The sequence below is a fragment of the Indicator indicator genome, chromosome 2 (assembly GCF_027791375.1).
Source record: "Indicator indicator isolate 239-I01 chromosome 2, UM_Iind_1.1, whole genome shotgun sequence".
Taxonomy (NCBI): Eukaryota; Metazoa; Chordata; class Aves; order Piciformes; family Indicatoridae; genus Indicator; species Indicator indicator.
This window is the reverse complement of record NC_072011.1, coordinates 60661829-60678411: the sequence shown is the minus strand read 5'-3', so window position 1 is coordinate 60678411 and position 16583 is coordinate 60661829. Positions and strand designations below refer to the sequence as shown.

At 43.6% G+C, this 16583-nt stretch overlaps 1 protein-coding gene across 1 annotated transcript in view; it reads left to right on the top strand.

The window, feature by feature from the left end:
• Nucleotides 1–16583, top strand: part of ALK (ALK receptor tyrosine kinase) — a 383537-nt gene that overhangs the window by 169007 nt on the left and 197947 nt on the right. The window contains exon 5 of the mRNA XM_054397449.1: nt 12222–12423. Within this exon, the coding sequence (XP_054253424.1) occupies nt 12222–12423 (202 nt within the window). The remainder of the gene's footprint in view (nt 1–12221; nt 12424–16583) is intronic.

Genomic DNA, 16583 nt, shown 5'->3' with positions numbered 1-16583 from the left:
CAGCACAGTCACAGTAAGAACAGCAAACTGAAGAGACAAGGCACAGGAGTGATGGTTTGGTGCTGTAGCAAAAATATTTTGAGCTACACACACTTTGATGGTTACTGTTGACTGAAGCTCCTCCTCAGTATAGGTTGGGGACTGACCTGCTGGAGAGCACCAGAGAGGAGAGGGACTTGGGGGTCCCGGTGGGCAGAAGGATGACTGTAAGCTAGCAATGTGCCCTTGTGGCCAAGAAGGCAAATGGTGTCCTGGGTGGATTAGAAGGGGAGTGATTAGTAGGTCCAGAGATGTCCTTCTGCCTTCTACTCTGCCCCAGTGAGGCCACATCTGGAATATTGTGTCCAATTCTGGGCCCCTCAATTCAAGAAGGCCCTCAGGGAACTGCTTGAAAGAGTCTAGAGCAAAGACACAAAGATATTGGAGTGGAACATCTCCCTGCTGAGGAAAGGCTGAGGGAGCTGAGGCTCTTTAGCTGAGGGGTGACCTCATTCATGGTTATAAAGATGTGAAGGAGGATCTGTCAGGAGGACAGAGCCAGGCTCTGCTCAGTGATGTCCAATGATAGGACAAGGGGCAATGGGTGCAAGCTGGAGCAGAGGAGGTTCCATGTGAACATAAAAACTTTTTCATGGTGACAGTGATAGAGCCCTGGAGCAGGCTGCCCAGAGAGGCTGTGGAGTCTCCTCTGGAGACATTCAAAGCCCACCTGGATGTGTTCCTGTGTGACCTACTCTAGATGATCTTGCGCTGGCAGTGGGGTTGGACTGGATGATCTTTCAAGGTCCCTTCCAGCCCCTAATGTTTTGTGATTCTGTGAACTTGGCAGTGAATGGCAGAGCTGTACTCCAGAGAAGTCTTGAAACTTGAGATCAGAACCGAGACCAGATGGCTGAAATTCAGTCTACTGAGTTCTGATCTCACCAGGAGGTGTCACCTTCATCTGAACCATCATCCTTTCTTCACCAGTGGCACTATCTCTAGGATAGAAAGGAGAATTTGTTTTATTTGACGAACAAGGCAGATTAGAGCTTTAATTAAAGAGCTAACTGCGGGAAGCAGATGAAACCAGCTCTTTCAAATGAACGCTGCTATCATAAATGATATTGTTGGCACTCAACCAGCTCAAACTACTAATTCTGCTTGATGCCTCATTTTACTGCATTAAGGAGGCAAGCCCCTCACTTTTGTGCATGTCTTTTCCAATTTGAAAAATGAATTTTTTTAGAGATTTAATCAGTTAATGTTTGTGTGTTTTGAATTCATAAAATGCTATCTAACTGTGAAGTTTAACTGTGCTGGTGGAGAGGACTTTTTATAAGTGATCTGAAGGTGAAGGGAAAAGTCATTATGTGTAAACTTCTGGATTCCTGTTGTCTTTCAGTGATTGCCACATCATTTTTTTTTTAGCATGCCTGTCAGTGTTCAGAGAAGCTCTAACCTGTTGTCAGACATAACAGAAGGGGTGATTGTCCCCTCACTTGTCTGCTTCTTGACAGTTAGTGCATGGGTGAAGTTTGTGGTTTTTACTCTATATGAATGTCAAGTGGGTGTTCTGAATCAGTAGAAGGAAAACCAGCAGCCAGTGCAGTTTTCACAGGAGAGCAGACTGGTCCTCAAAGGGTTTCTGCCATCTGCATTTCTTTCCCACCTAGAACTGGCACACCAAGGCACTCTTCTTCCTTTTCATCCCTGCAAAGGTGACTTAGGAAAACACAGAAAGTATAAGGAAGCTCTGGAGCCAAAGGATGAGTGGAAATAGGTCTGCCAGACGAAAGTGATGAGCAGAATTGATAAAATAGAACTCATAAATGAGTGACTGAAAGACAGATATGGGATGCATTGGGGTGGAGACTAGAGACGGAGGAAGGATGCCTGAGCTCAGGATGGGAAGGGATTTGGTGACAGATGTTCTGTGCTATCAAGCATTCAACAACTCTGGGTAGGAAGATCACCACCTTTCCCCATGCTTCCAGGGACAGCTGGCCAACTAATTGTATTCTAGTACTGTGCACATGGGGAGTACAGGTGTGCATGTAAAGGAGAGGCTGATCAAATTTATGAGACATTAAAATACACCATCTCCTCAAGATTTATCTTATTTATGTTATCCATGGACCAATTTCACAATTCTCCAGTGGACTGAGTTATGGCTCTTGTGCACTTAAAGCTGACATAATGCCGGCCTCTAGCTGATGAGTTTAGTTCTGGCACAGGATGGAAAAGGACGAGGACTGCACCAAACAGATTTGATTACTGCCCTCTCTTGTGGCTTTTCTAATTCTTCAGGGGAGCAAATTGCAGTACTCACTGCTTGTTTAATGTGGTCTCTGGTGTTACTGAACTGTGAGTTCACAGTATCACACTATATTAGAGATTGGAAGGGACCTCAAGAGATCATCAAGTCCAACCGCCCTGTCAAAGCAGGATCTCACCTATGGTAGTCCACACAGGAATGCATCCAGGCAGGTTTTGAAAGTCTCCAGAGAAGGAGACTCTACAGCCTTCCTGGGCAGCCTGTTCCAGTGCTCCATCATTCTCACTGTAAAGAAGTTTCTCCTCACATTGAGGTGAAATTTTCTGTGTTCAAGCTTGAACCTGTTGTTTCTTGTCTTATTACTGTGCACCAATGAAAAGAGCCTGGCCCCCTCCACTCGACACCCACCCCTCAGATATTTATACACACTGATGAGATTCACTCTCAGTCTTCTCAAGACTAAATAGCCTCAGGGATCTCAGTGTCTCTTCACAGGGAGATGCTCAAGTCCCCTAATCATCCTTGTGGCTCTCCCTTGGATTCTCTCCAGCAGTTCTCTTTCTTGCAACTGTAGCAACTTGAACTGAGTTGTTGCAATGCCTGTTCTGCAGCAGGCACGTTTCTGTTTGGATGCTTGTGCATCAGATATGGTCAAACTTCTCAAGTTTTCAGCTTCTAACCTCCTGAGTGTAATGGAACAAGCACACTCAGGAGGGAGGTAGCATCTAGAGGCACAGCATTATCTTCCCTTCACACCCTTCCCTCAAATGCTGCTCACACTGTGAAGCCCTGAGCAGGCATTCTGCCTCTCTGGTTTTATTGGTAGCTCTGGCTTCCTCTTAGCTTTCTCTTTAGGTCTGTCTCTCTGTCTAGCTCATGATGAAAAAAGATTCTCCCACCCTTGAGTCTCAGAAGAGAGATCTCTGAAGTAAATTGCCATTTGGCTGTCAGCAGCAAAAGAGAAGATGCATATTGGTCAATCAGCTGTGCAAGGCTGGATTCTTTAAATGCTCTTTTGTCATTCTGTAGGAAAGGTTTCAATTTCAGCATTGAATTTTAAGTTTTAATTAACCAACTACTTTTTTCAGTTCAGTGCTTTTCAGCTGGGAGCTAACACTGCTGAGTCATTTGGGAATTGAGCTGTAACAGCATCTGCCTATAGCTCCCATTATGGAAGGCAATACCTGGAGCTTTTAATTGTTTTCTTCATCCTCTTTCTAACTTTTCCTTTGAAAAAAACGGATGTAAAAATACTTTGTGAGAAAAACATCCTATCTAAAGTAACTGGCATGATGGGATTCAGCTTTCCATACAGATATGGTAAGGGATTATTGGGATTTAAACTGATAAACTGTGGACAAGTTGTATAATAGTGTCTGTTTGTTCTTCAGCTCACATGCTGAACATTCCCTCATGTTGAGTCGAAGGAAGCAACAGGGGAACTTATAAAAGAGCTGTGTGAAGGGCACTGCTAGGAGACTTCTGCCTCTAAGGCTTCAGGGTGGCCTCTGAGAGAATGGGTAAATTAATAAGGAAAATTTCTGGAGCTGGAGTGTGAGAAACAGGAGGACTCCTGTCTTTCCTCACCTCAAGTTGTATTTCCATAGCACTGCTGCAGTTCCCAAGGATCACAGTGAATGCTGGTTGTTTGAGGAAGAAGGGTTTACGGGAATGAATTCTTTGAATTTAAGAGAAGTCATCCAGGGCAATTCACATTTGCCTTGGTGAGAGGACAAAAATTTGACTTGATTTTGCTTTGATGGGTTATTTGCCTTCCTCTTTATATTTAGGAAGTGAAAAATACTCGAGGAGGAGGTAATTTTAAAGACCTTTGACTTGCAGATCTCTGCTCTGATACCAATCTTGGCCACATGCTGTTTGCAGTTGTTTAATGCCTGCCTTAACTTGTCCATTTGTGAAATGTATTACATGCCCACAAGAGCTGTATGAATTCATTAGTGCTTCTGAATTGCTCTTGCATCATCTAGAGAAATGTGCTCACATACCTGCTAGGTATTAGAAGTGAATTTTGGGTTTTATTTAAGCTAATAGCAAGAACTTTGATCGACTTCAAAAGAGGTAAGATATCATCCAATTACCATAATTAGATTGTTAAGAATTGTTCAGCTCCAAGTTCTGTAATAATTCAAAGGCTGTTACCTCCATGAATTTTAAGTCAGATGCAAGTGTAGCATGTTGCAAATCTTCTGGTACTTAACGCAGTCACATTGCACTCAGCACTAGAGACTATTCACGTTCGTATATTCAGCACATTTTGGAGCCTTGATGAGGCAATTAGAGAATCCATATAAAGAAGCCTAAAAATAAGGACAACAGTATCTTAATTTTGTCACTCAGGTAGTGCCCAGTTCTTCCATGGCTTTGACTAACTACTGAGCTCCTGTTGTGAGAGTGTTTTGCTTAAATAGCTAATATGTAAGTTCAGTGTAACATGAATAATCCAAAGACCAGTTCTGTGGAATGTTTTGTGATACTAGTAGAAACGTTCTCTCCAGTCAGCATCTCCAAAGACCATAAAACTTGATTTAATTTTTTTTTTCTACTGTACAGTCCCCAACAGACATTGACTGTTAATAGCTTTTACAGCTCTAATTTAATCTGGTAGAGTATTGAACTTGTACGTGAAAGGTAATAAAATCCTTTTAGTAGGAAGATGGAGTTTATGTTCAGAATAACAATCTATCAGTTTTGCAAAAGGTTGTTAAATTGCTGCTTTATAACTGTGATCAGATTAAGTCAGCCAAGCTGTGTTTTGAGCCTTGCTTTTCAAGGAAGTTACATAAAATAACAAAGCTATGGTCTTTAATTATTAGGAAAGAAAAATTATTATGCTTGAATTTGCATAGGGGTGCTTTAATTTGTATCAGGTATTTCACAGAATCACAGAATGTTAGTGGCCAGAAGGGACCTCAAAATGTTATCCAGTCCAAATCCCCTGGCAGAGCAGGATCACCTAGAGCAGATCACAGAGGAACACATCCAGGCAGGTTTTGAATATTCTCAGAGAGGAAGACTCCACAACCCACCCTGGGCAGCCTGTTCCAGTGTTCTGTCACCCTCACAGTGAAAAAAATGTTTCCTCATGGAACTTCCTATACCTCAACTTCCACCCATTGCCCCTTGTCCTGTCCTGTCATTGGGCATCACCGAGCAGAGCCTGGCTCCATCCTCTCTGTTTAGGGTCTGCTCTGTGTGTTGCAAAATATGGTTTTCAAATTCTGCAAACTTCCCTCTTTGTGAATTCTAATGCATGCCACTCTTGTAACTGACTTTCATGCTCTATTGCCCTGTTTGATGTCCTGTCTTTAGCACCTCATTTGATCGTGTGACATCAGGTGTGCAAGAACATCTCATGCTGGACATCCTAGACCTCAGGCACAAACTGAGGAGTTGCCTCCATGTGTTTGTCTTAGACGAGCTGTTTGCTATTTCCTGCAGTGAATACCTTCTTGTAGAACCTTATTTTATATTGCAGATTCTTGGGATATTTTGAGCTGCAGACATCTTTCCTAGGCTACAGCCTCATACAGGTCAAAGGATGCCACAGGGTGCACTAACCTTGCTGAGCATCATGAGGTTGTTTAGCACAAGAACCTGCCCTGGCTCTGTACTGTGTTTACCCTGAGACTTGACTAGGAAAGATTTAGGATATAAGCAGTTAGCAAGGATGCATTCAGAGCTATGGGGTAGCTGACCAGCTTTGAAAGGTGGTAGTGATAGGATGATTGCCCTGTTCCTAGGGCGAAGTAGTGGCTCTGTCTTTTGAACACGTCAGGGATGCCTCAGCAGTCACCAGCATGAGTTTCAGATGTTTTGTGCATCCATACCAGACAAGGATGTCAAGCCAGAGATTGTAAGAATAGACTTCATTGCTGGTGTGGCTTTGTGTTGTAATCTTTCTAGTCTATACCCCTTCATTTGGAAACTTTTTTGGGGCAGGTGCTTTATTCATAATGTATCTGGTACATGCATAGTACATTAGCGTCAGTTTTCTTGTTTACAAATACCTCTGTTACCTCATTAGTCCTGAATGGCCCAACGTGAAGCTGTCTTCATCATGTCAAAAACATCTTGCTACTAAGCTGATAAGCCATCCTGCCCTTTTTGTGACATGAATGTTAAAATGCTGTAAACAAGCTGCCAAAGGATCAACAGCAACTTTTCATGCAGGTTATATTAATTTGTCTTGTAATACTCCTTTTATGTCAGCGGCAATAATTCCCTGTGCTCAGGGTGTAAATGTCTTTCTGTGTGTGCTTGTCTGAAGTCACAGCAAGTTGCCAGAGATGTTATCAGACACCACACATGAGGATGAGTTAAACCATTGTGTTAGGATTGCAAGTAGTTAAAAAAAAAAAAAAAAAAAAAAAGGAGGGGGTGGAATATGATTAAAATCTGAGTGCTATTGGTAGAGCTCTCCTGCAATGTGTGAGTGTTTAGAGGGAATGTGGAAAGTATTTGCATTTAGACCAGTAGTTTCTGAATCACAACAGAGCAATCTCAGCTAGTAAGGTTTCTGTTATCTATGCAGACACAGGTGGGTTTGGAACAAAATACTGTTCCAAATGCTGTTCCCTACTGAATGCTGTTCCCTCTGCAACTATGTGGTTCTGCGTGATGATGAGGAATGAGCTCAGGACCCAGGAAGTGCCAAGTGCCTGTGGCTGTATATCTAACTGCAATGGGATCCTTTTAGCTGTATCTCTTTTAAATTGGTGTGCTTAAAACTTGGAGAAGACCACCTCTGAAATGACTCATTGGTGACAACAGAGCTTAACAACGGAGTTCAGAGGGCTGTGACCAGGAACACAGAGTCTACTTGGAGGCCTGTGGCCAGTGGTGTTCCCACCACACATTTTCATCAGGCATTGGAACAGGCTTCCCAGGGAGGCAGTGGAGTCATCATCACTGGAGGTAATTAAGAATCATGTAGACACAGTGCTTAGGGACATGGTTTAGTCAAGTACTTGTCAGTGTTAGGCTGATGATTGGACTCAATGATCTTAAAGGTCTTTTCCAACCTCAGCACTTCTGTGATTCTGTAGGAACTGTCAGAGCTGCATTTGGCCATCTCCAAAGCTGAAATAAGAGCCTTGATGAGGCAATTAGAGAATCCATATAAAGCAGCCTAAAAATAAAAACAACAGTATCTTAATTAATTAAGATACTTGCCCACACAAAATGCAGAGGCTTTGTTATGCAGCATCATTTGAAGATTCCTGTTCACGTGCTAGCATTTAGATCTGCTTATTCTAGAGCACTCTGGTGAGTTCCTATAGTAACCAGGTTAGACATCTGTTATGTACGTTGTGTACATTGTTCTGATAATGTTTGTTGCAACATCTTTCAGAAATTCCTCCTAATATCCAATTTAAATTTCCCTAGGTGCACCTTGAGGCCATTCCCTCTTGTCCCATCACTTGTTACTTGGTTGGAGAGACCAACCACCACCTGATTCCAACCTCCTTTCAGGGAATTGTAGACAGCAATGAGGTCTCTCCTCAACCTCCTCTTCTCCAGACTGAACAACCCCAGTTCCCTCTGCTGCTTCTCACCAGACCTATTCTCCAGACCCTTCACCAACTTTGTTGCCCTTCTCTGGAAACACTCCTGCACCTCAATGTCTTTATAGACTAGATGAGCAGTAAGAACAAAAAGAGGACGCTGGAGTGGACAGAGAAGTCAGCTTTCAAAAGCAAGGACGAAGTTTTGTTTCCTTTCTCATTTTTTAAAAATAAAAAAAAAAGAAATATCATCTGTCATAGCTCTAGCATTTGCCCAGAAGGTGATTTCCCCCCAGGAGGTGATCTCCCCGCAAGCATGCACTAGGAGGGCATTTCTGACAAGAGTGTATGGGTGGTGAGGCCAACACATTGAAATAGCAATGTCCTTTAGAGAGATTTTCTAAGCACCATTTCACAACAGCGTGGTGTGGGACTGCTCCTCCTAACAACCCAAGATGGGCTTGCAGCACTAGGGCAAGGGGCAATGCTTTTAATCTGGAGCAGGGTAGATTGAGATTGGATATCAGGAAGAAGTTCTTTACCATGAGGGTGGTGAGACACTGGAATGGGTTGCCTAGGGAGGTGATGAGGTCCCATCCCTGGAGACATTCATGGTCAGGCTTGATGGGACTCTGAGCAACCTGACCTTACTTGGGATGTCCCTGCTTACTTCCAGGGGTTTGGACTAGATAAGGTCTGGAGGTCCCTCCCAACCCCATACATTCTCTGATTCTGTGATCCTGAGAGGCTGGGCCAGGATAGCCTCCACCATGGCAAAATTGTGTTCCTGTTAGCAATATAATTCAGAGAGTAGAACTGCCCCTGTGGTAAGTAATAAGCCACAACTGCAAAGTGTGAACCCTGCAAAAAAAGAGGAGTAGAAATCCAAAGCCAAACCAAAGGAGGTTAATGATTACCTCACAAATTTGCTGTAGCAGCTAGCCTTGCCTACTTCTAGACTTCACTGATGTTGCAAACCTGGCCCCAGGTCAGGGTATAAGAGAGACTGTCCTTGGAAGCTGACTGCAAGAAAAGCAGGAATGAGAACTGCCTTTGTTTGTTTGTTGTTTTTGAAATCTGAGTCCCTGTTGCAAGGCAGTAAGATGAGCAAATGGCTCTCACACCTGGCAAGTTACCATCAGCAATTACTGCAATGCTTAGTGTCTTTCTGCCACCAGCAGAAGTCTCTCTGCTCCCTTTCATGTCACAGATTTAGTGTTCTTATGGGGATGGTACAATTAAAGCCCCAAGATTTAGTGCTCTAATTCTCTTTTGTTTGCAACAAAAGAGAGAGGCAGGGAAGGATGATACATGTGGCTGGGCTTTTGTTTGCATTTTACTGACCAGCAAAAATCCTGTGTATCTGTAACTGTGGTGGCAATAGCAGACTTTGTTTAAACTCATCAAACCATTCCATTAGGAACTGGATTAAAGGCAATTATTTCACATAAAGGAATTTTGTTATAAAAAAAATAATAGATGCTGTGACTACATTTCACTCTGTTTACAAACCTTAGCATCTGTACAGGCTGTACATTCCACATTGCTGCCTGTTTCCTTCCATACCAATGTTTTCTAGTTTCAGGTGTGTCATTAATGTGATGTTGGTGTCAAGAGCTCTGTTCTTGACAAGGATGTCAAAAAGACTGCCTGTGATAAATGTGTGGATGGGAGGGAAATGTGGGAGTTGACAGGAGTCCAGCTTTCATTTTTAGCCCTCCCATTATATTGTCATGCATGTGACCTGAGATGGATTGCCAAATCAGACTTTTTTTTTTTCAAAAGGGACATCTGTGAGCTCAAGTGCAGTTCCTCTGTTCTAAACCAGCATCTGACAGTGAGGTATTCCTCTCTGAGCTCTTGACCCCCAGTTCAGTGGAGAGAAATGGGAATTACCAAAGGACGATTGACCAGATCCATTTTAGGAGGAGATGAGCATCGTCTCAATTAGGATTAGAAGAGCAACAAAGCTGGCAAAAGGCCTTGAACACAAGCCTTATGGAGGAGCATCTGAGGAAACTGGGGTTGTTTACTCTTCAGAAGAGGAAGCTGATGGGAGACCTCATTGCCCTCTACAACTATCTCAAAGCAGGTTGGAGTGAGGTGGTGGTTGGTCTCTTCTCACATGCAACAAGTGACCGGACAAGAGGAAATGACCTCAAGTTGTGCCAGGGCTGGTTCAGATTGGAAGTAAGCAACCATTTCTTCACAGAAAGGGTTTTCAAGCACTGGAACAGGCTGCCCAGGGAGGTGGTAGAGTCATCAGCCCTGGAGGTATTAAAAAAAACCACATGGATGTGGTGCTGAGGGACATGGTTTAGTGGTAGTGGTTTAGCAGTAGTGGTGGCTTGTGAGCTCTGGGCAAGCAGTTGGGCTTGATGATCTCAAAGATCTCTTCCAGCCTCAACAGTTCTATGATTCTATGAACCACCACAGGAGCTCAGAGTGGCTGATTATCAGCACCTTGTGATCCACAGCTTAGACACCAAGGTTAAAGTGGACAGGATCCATTTGTGGCCCCCTCCATTTTCTGAGACAACCTGGATCTCATCTGAGCCATGCCCAGTGCTGGGAAAGATCATTCCTCTGGAGAGCCAGCTTTTGCTGCTGCTTCTGCAAAGCTTCATTTGCACTTAAAAAGAGGTTTAAACTGCAGCGCTTCTGAGCCTTAGCTTTTTCTCTCTGTGAAATTAAACTGCTCATCAAATGTGTACATTGTAAGTGTTAACAAACAGGCTTTACTGATGGATGCTCCAGCAAATGAAATGTCATTTTCTTGATTATCTGACCAGACTTGCAAGAATCCATGGAATATCACAATTCTTTTTGCTTCAAAGATTGGTCCCTTTCATTTCCCTAACTGCACCTTTCATTTACCAGCTACACACCCCAGTGTGCCTGCTCTGTGGACAAATTGGTAGATTGGTCAGCTGCCAAAAGGGAGTAATTTGACTTACCTGAAATGAGCAGCAGTGTGATGAAAATGCATTACCTCTGTCCCACTGGATAAGCCTCAGATTGTACTGAAATAGAATTAGGCCAAAGGAGTCAATGTACTGGATAATAATGAAATATTTAATGTGGATTAGCTGCATATAAAATTAAAACATTAGAATGAATTGCTGAAGAAATAAAATTATTTCAGGCCTTTATCCTGACTCTAATGACTTAAGAATGCTGCACACTTCTGTTTATAGAAGATCAAAACTAAAGCTGTTGGGCTCTTTATTTGAGTGAGAGAAGTAGATAGAGAGTGTTATTAAACATAGATATTTATATTATGGCTCTCCGATCAGGATCCCACTGAAACAAGAACATAATCTTTGGGTCTGGACCACACCTGAGAAGGTACAGAGATAAGGGAAGAAGTCTGGGAAGAACAGAATCATAGAATCATATCAGTTGGAAAAGACCTTTAAGATCATCAAGTCCAACTGCCAACCCACCACTACCATGGCCATTAAATCATGTCCCAAAGTTCCATATCTACACTCTTTTTTGAACACCTCCAGGGAACACCTCCACCTGCCGCCTCCCTGAGCAGCCTGTTCCAATGCCTGAGCATTCTTGCAGGAAGGAAGTTTTTCCCAATTTTCAATGTAAACCTCCCCTGGTGCACCATGAGGCCATTTCCTCTCATCCTATACACTACTTACTTGGGAGAAGAGACCAACCTCCAACTCCCTACAACCTCCTTTCAGGAAGCTGTAACAAGTGGGAGGGTCTCCCCTCAGCCTTCTCTTCAGACTAAACAACCCCAGTTCCTTCAGCTGCTCCTCACCAGCCCTCTTCTCCAGGCCCTTCACCAGCTTTGTTGCCCTTCTCTGGACACACTCTAGCAACAAAATGTCCTTGTAGTGAGGGGCTCCAAAACTGAACACAATGAAAGAAACAATCTAAGCCTAAAACTCTTTAATCACCTGCCTAGGCTTAACTTTGGAAGTCTTGGTTGAGTCTTTCCTCCACCTTTGTTATTTATGGGTTTTCCCACTTTATGCCTTTTCTTATGGGAGTTAAAACTACATATAATCTTTGTTTTGGGTCATCCAAGGGTGGGTTAATTGTTGCCTGCCTGGAAAGATCTTAAAGGGTTTAATATAAAGTGGGCAAACTTTCCAAACTAGTTGACACAGATAACCTTGGATGGTTATCTTGGCTGGAATCTCTTGCTCTGGTGACATTCAAAACCTGCTTGGACATATTCTTGTGTGATCTCCTCTAAGTGATCCTGCTCTGGCAGGGAGATTGGACTAGATGATCTTTTGAGATCCCTTCTAACCCCTAATGTTCTGTGATTCTGTGACTGGGAGGTATGGAAGGGCCGCAGAGTGAGGTGCAGCTTAAACATTACCTGTATTCATCTGCACTCTGCCAGGCTTCTTGGGTTGTTGTTTGGTTGGCTTGTTCTTAAAGCTTTCTTGTTGCCTTCTCTGTTCTAGGTTCTTTTCTGTTTCTCAATGCATCAGAGAGGCCAATCCCTGTCATCCTGAGTCCTTGGCTAAGAAGCAGCAGCGACCATTGTGTGGTTCAAGTGGCTGTTTTTAAGTTTTACCAGCAGAGCGGAGAATATATTGCTCGTGTCCTTCCCATTGACGAAAGCAGCAGTGACATCTTAGCAGTGGAGGGGCCAGAGAAACACGGGTAAGTCTCATCCTCTCATTTGACTCACAGCTTGAGTTGAGATTGTTTAACAAGACAGCCACAAAATGTGTGCTGTGTGCCTATGAAATGGAGGACACCACAGCAAGTAGATGCTTGCCTTGCGCGGGTCTAAGTTACTGCAGAAGCTACAGACTGGTTCTTATTGATGTTGGTCTCTTCTCCCAGGTAATGAGTAGTAGAACAAGAGGGAATGGTCTCAAGCTGCACCAGGATAGGTTTAGACTGGACATCAGGAAAAGTTTTTTCACTGAAAGGGTTGCCAGGTGCTGGAACAGGCTACCCAGAGAGGTGTTGGAGTCACCATCCCTGGGGATGTTTAAAAGCCGTGTAGATGTGGTGCTTGGGGATATAGTTTAGTGGTGGACTTGGTAGATGGTTTAACTTAATCATCTTGAAGGCCTTTTCCAAGCTAAATAATTCTATAATTTGATTACACAAAGCATCATCAAACTACTGGATCCACATAATACTGTGTCTCTTAGTCAACATCATCTTTATTCTCAGTTCTTACAAGTACAGACACATTGTGGATACTCATCTTCATTTTAAAACTTTTCTGTCTAATTTGCTCCAATTTCTGCTTCCTACTTCTTTACCTGAGTGCACCACTGGGCTCAGAATACCTACAGAATCTTCGCAGGTTCCTGTGTCTGCATGCATTTTGAGTACTGTCTTGCGTTTGTTTGTTTGTTTGTTTTTTTATGCCTTCTCTTGATAATAAGGCAGTTCAGAGTACTGCCAGAGGAGGAAAACTTTTGATTTTTCAAGGGTGCAGCTGTTTGAAATGTTTTATCTTCTTTGTGCAATTAGTATTAACTGTTGATAATGCCTTAATTTGTCAGACTTCCTGTGCATTCCTTAAAAATTTCGAATAGCAGCAAAACAACAGGAGCTGATCACAGTAAATCAGAATGTTCTAGTGGTAGAGTAACATCAAACTGAATTTGGATCTGTGTGAGGCTAATGTTCTACCTGTTTTATGTACTGATTTTTTGTTGTTGTTGTGCTGTGAAATGTGTTAAGAAGCATTGGTTTTGCTAAGCATCTCCAATGGTCTTTGTTTTGATGTGATAGAGAGTTTCTAATAGCAAGTCCTGCTGGCTTGTGCTTGTAACAAGATGTGATTATCTGATTACTGTCTGCAGCAAATTCTGTATTTTTCAGTAGCAAAAGGAGGATGCACCAAAAAAAATCAAAACCAAACCAACTTTACAGGAGATAACCTAACTCATAGAAACAGTCTGAATAGTTTTAATTCTCATGTAACACATGGCCTATAAAAGCCAGGAGGAGAGCTTGTGCGTGAACCTAGATCATACTTAGTTCCAGCAACAACATGGAACTTCCAAATTGTAAATTACTGTTGATGTCTGGGGAAAGGTAATTATGGGAGCTGCAGCAGCTGTCTTCTTCCTTAGCTCTTTAAAAATGCTTTGTTCTGTGTCACAGCTAATAAACATGCTTTGTGCAAAGTGCCTCCTGCATTGGCAATGCCACCGTTCCTTGGCACTTGCAGGGAACACTGCTGTGTGCAAAATCCTTAGCTGTGCTGCATGAAGAAGATCAAGCTTGGGTCTGTGTGTGGGCAGAAATCACCAGGAGTGCAGGCAAGTGCCAAATGTAAGGAGGCTTGAAGGGAAGGGATAGATCACTAACTACCATAACAAATGCCTACCTTTGCCATCTGCTGGAGACAACATGGAGAACTCATCAGTGTGTGGCAGATGGAGATTGTCACCACAGTGAGGGGAATCTCTGCTTGTAGAGAAGGTGGGTTTGGGGACCTCTGCTTTCAGAGAAGGTGGGTTTGGGTGCAAGGAGCTGTGCTTGTAGAGAAGGTGGGTTTGGGTGCAAGGAGCTGTGCTTGTAGAGAAGGTGGGTTTGGGTGCAAGGGGCTGTGCTTGTAGAGAAGGTGGGTTTGGGTGCAAGGAGCTGTGCTTGTAGAGAAGGTGGGTTTGGGTGCAAGGAGCTGTGCTTGTAGAGAAGGTGGGTTTGGGTGCAAGGAGCTGTGCTTGTAGAGGAGGTGGGTTTGGGTGCAAGGAGCTGTGCTTGTAGAGGAGGTGGGTTTGGGTGCAAGGAGCTGTGCTTGTAGAGGAGGTGGGTTTGGGTGCAAGGAGCTGTGCTTGTAGAGAAGGTGGGTTTGGGTGCAAGGAGCTGTGCTTGTAGAGGAAGGTGGGTTTGGGTGCAAGGAGCTGTGCTTGTAGGGAAGGTGGGTTTGGGTGCAAGGAGCTGTGCTTGTAGAGAAGGTGGGTTTGGGTGCAAGGAGCTGTGCTTGTAGAGAAGGTGGGTTTGGGTGCAAGGAGCTGTGCTTGTAGAGGAGGTGGGTTTGGGTGCAAGGACCTCTGCTTTCAGAGAAGGTGGGTTTGGGTGCAAGGACCTCTGCTTTCAGAGAAGGTGGGTTTGGGTGCAAGGACCTCTGCTTTCAGAGAAGGTGGGTTTGGGTGCAAGGAGCTGTGCTTGTCAGAGAAGGTGGGTTTGGGTGCAAGGAGCTGTGCTTGTAGAGGAGGTGGGTTTGGGTGCAAGGAGCTGTGCTTGTAGAGAAGGTGGGTTTGGGTGCAAGGACCTCTGCTTGTAGAGGAGGTGGGTTTGGGTGCAAGGAGCTGTGCTTGTAGAGAAGGTGGGTTTGGGTGCAAGGACCTCTGCTTGTAGAGAAGGTGGGTTTGGGTGCAAGGAGCTGTGCTTGTAGAGAAGGTGGGTTTGGGTGCAAGGAGCTGTGCTTGTAGAGAAGGTGGGTTTGGGTGCAAGGAGCTGTGCTTGTAGAGGAGGTGGGTTTGGGTGCAAGGAGCTGTGCTTGTAGAGAAGGTGGGTTTGGGTGCAAGGAGCTGTGCTTGTAGAGAAGGTGGGTTTGGGTGCAAGGAGCTGTGCTTGTAGAGAAGGTGGGTTTGGGTGCAAGGAGCTGTGCTTGTAGAGAAGGTGGGTTTGGGTGCAAGGAGCTGTGCTTGTAGAGATGGTGGGTTTGGGTGCAAGGAGCTGTGCTTGTAGAGATGGTGGGTTTGGGTGCAAGGACCTCTGCTTTTAGAGGAGGTGAGTTTGGTTGTAAGGAGCTGTGCTTGTAGAGAAGGTGGGGTGGGTTTGGTTATAGCTTTGCTGTCCCATACGCTTTCAAGAAGTGTAGTTTCCTTCCCAACAGCATTTCTCTGGTACATAGAGTAGTAAGGATCTGCCTGTGGCTGTCATGGATTCCTTGGTGACTCCTTGGTACTCTGTGTGCTATAAAAACTTTGCAGTTGGAGTAACTGGCTGCTTTGCTTTTCCTCCTCTGGACATGTCTCTTCACTGTGAGAAGTAGTAGCTCTTTCCCCCTGGTTCAGCAATGCAGAAAGGCTCTGATATTGTGCTCACATCAATGTGACACAGAAGCAGTTAAGTATCTACCCACAGACTACAACTACAGATGATAGGGTAGCATTTTGCTCTGAACTTTCATCTCAGGATTTAGAAATGCTCCTCTGCCCTTTGTCTGGAGTGATAATATTTGATTGTCCCAACTCTGATAGCAAAGCATGCAAATCTCACCATTCTCTTTAAATAGAAATCAAAAAATAATTGATCAGAAGTCAAGAACCATTCAATAAATTTGTTAACTGAACTAGCAGTCCTGCAGTGGGAATCTATCCCATTTAATACTTTATTTGGTCTTGGAAACTGCAAACCAGTTTGTTGTTTTGTAATGAATTTTTGGCCTGTGCTATAACCAAATGATTTCTAAGATTCTATAAGAATTTTAGATCTGGATTCAGGTTAATTGAATTCTTAACCTGTGCTAGAAATAAAAGCACTTCAGAGTTCCCCAAGAGGCACTTCTTTGATTCTATGCATTTTATTTTGCCTACAAGAGGTGTAAAGGGTGCATAGTTCCCAGTGACTATTATGTGCAGCAGTGAGTCCATGCCATGGCTTAAAATCAAGTTCCCAGCAGGATGAGTGTGTTTTATTGAAACTAATGCCCCTGAAGGGTGGCAAATCAATAAATTAATTCCAGGGTGAATTTTCTCATATCTTGAACTACGCACAGTGTCAGTGTCTTTCTACGCTTCTTTTTTATTTCCTTTTCTTTTTCTTTACACCACATAACCTGAATTACACACATTAATATCTTACAAGGTCATCACAGTTCACCTACATTTACAAGAGAAAAA